General features: G+C 66.3%; 1 protein-coding gene across 1 annotated transcript in view; it reads left to right on the top strand.

Moving 5' to 3' along the window:
- EHMT2 (euchromatic histone-lysine N-methyltransferase 2) overlaps nt 1–1,276 on the top strand; it is a gene marked incomplete at its 3' end in the record, with an annotated part of 25,253 nt that overhangs the window by 17,918 nt on the left and 6,059 nt on the right. Inside the window, exons 11-16 of the mRNA XM_015569852.1 lie at nt 20–163; nt 240–475; nt 553–590; nt 677–752; nt 851–933; nt 1,209–1,267. Coding sequence (XP_015425338.1) covers nt 20–163; nt 240–475; nt 553–590; nt 677–752; nt 851–933; nt 1,209–1,267 — 636 coding nt within the window. The remainder of the gene's footprint in view (nt 1–19; nt 164–239; nt 476–552; nt 591–676; nt 753–850; nt 934–1,208; nt 1,268–1,276) is intronic.

Below are 1,276 nucleotides of genomic sequence, written 5' to 3'. Positions count from 1 at the left end.
CCCACCCTCCCTGCCACAGCTGTCGGGCTGCAACGCCGCCATCCTCAAGCGGGAGACCATGAGGCCCTCGAGCCGCGTGGCCCTGATGGTGCTCTGCGAGGCGCACCGGGCCCGCATGGTCAAGCACCACTGCTGCCCGGGCTGCGGCTACTTCTGTACAGTGGTGAGTGGGCGTGGGGCGGGCAGGCAGCGCGCCCCTGGGGGATCCCTTGGCCTCACCCGCTGTTTCCCTGCCCCAGGGCACCTTCCTGGAGTGCCACCCCGACTTCCGTGTGGCCCATCGCTTCCACAAGGCCTGTGTGTCCCAGATGAACGGCATGGTCTTCTGTCCCCACTGTGGGGAGGATGCGTCCGAGGCCCAGGAGGTGACCATCCCCCGGGGGGACGGAGTGACCCCACCAGCTGGCACTGCAGCCCCCGCACCCCCACCCCTGGCCCAGGATGCCCCTGGGAGAGCGGATACCTCCCAGCCCAGGTACTGGCCTCCCCCGCCTCCCATCTCTTCCCTGTTGCTCCCCGGCGCCCCTAAGACATTAGTCCCTTCTCCCACAGTGCCCGGATGCGCGGGCAGGGCGAGTTCATTCTGCTTTGTAGTTTGCTGTGTGTTATATATGCATGTGGAATGCTCTGGTAAATCTGAAAGTAGAAACAGTTTATAACCATTTATAACCAATTGCTATGGCCGTGGGGCTGCCACCTGGGCCAGGCCGGGAGGCCCTGGAAAAGGCCCTGGTCGTCCAGGAGTCCGAGCGGTGAGTGTGCTGCTGTCCGCACGGAGGCTGGGGTGGGGCTGGAGGGCCGGTCTCTGGTGGTGAGGCTGCTGCTGGAGTCTGAGAACCCCCCTTGGCAGGCGGAAGAAGCTCCGCTTCCACCCCCGGCAGCTGTACCTGTCCGTGAAGCAGGGGGAGCTGCAGAAGGTCGTGCTGATGCTGTGTGAGTATGTGCTCATTCGTTCGCACAGGGAGCCGAGCTCGACTGCGCCCAGCGCCACCCAGCAGCGGGCTGGCCCGGGGTGCGGGGTCGTCCTCGCCGAGGTGCCTGCGGGCCGGCGCACAGCAGCCAGGGGAAGGGCCGCTTTGACTCGGGCTGAGCTGTGCCCTGGCTCCCTACTCTGACACGTGCCCTAGAAGTCTTCCTGGAGCAGGCGCCGCCCCTCGCTCGCTCACCACGTGTCCCTCCCTCTCCCGTACGGCGGGCTCTCCCCGCAGTGGACAACCTGGACCCCAACTTCCAGAGCGACCAGCAGAGCAAGCGCACACCCCTGCACGCCCAGAAG

The sequence above is a fragment of the Myotis davidii genome, unplaced genomic scaffold (assembly GCF_000327345.1).
Source record: "Myotis davidii unplaced genomic scaffold, ASM32734v1 scaffold1006, whole genome shotgun sequence".
Lineage (NCBI taxonomy): Eukaryota > Metazoa > Chordata > Mammalia > Chiroptera > Vespertilionidae > Myotis > Myotis davidii.
This window is presented reverse-complemented; position numbering and strand designations above follow the sequence as displayed.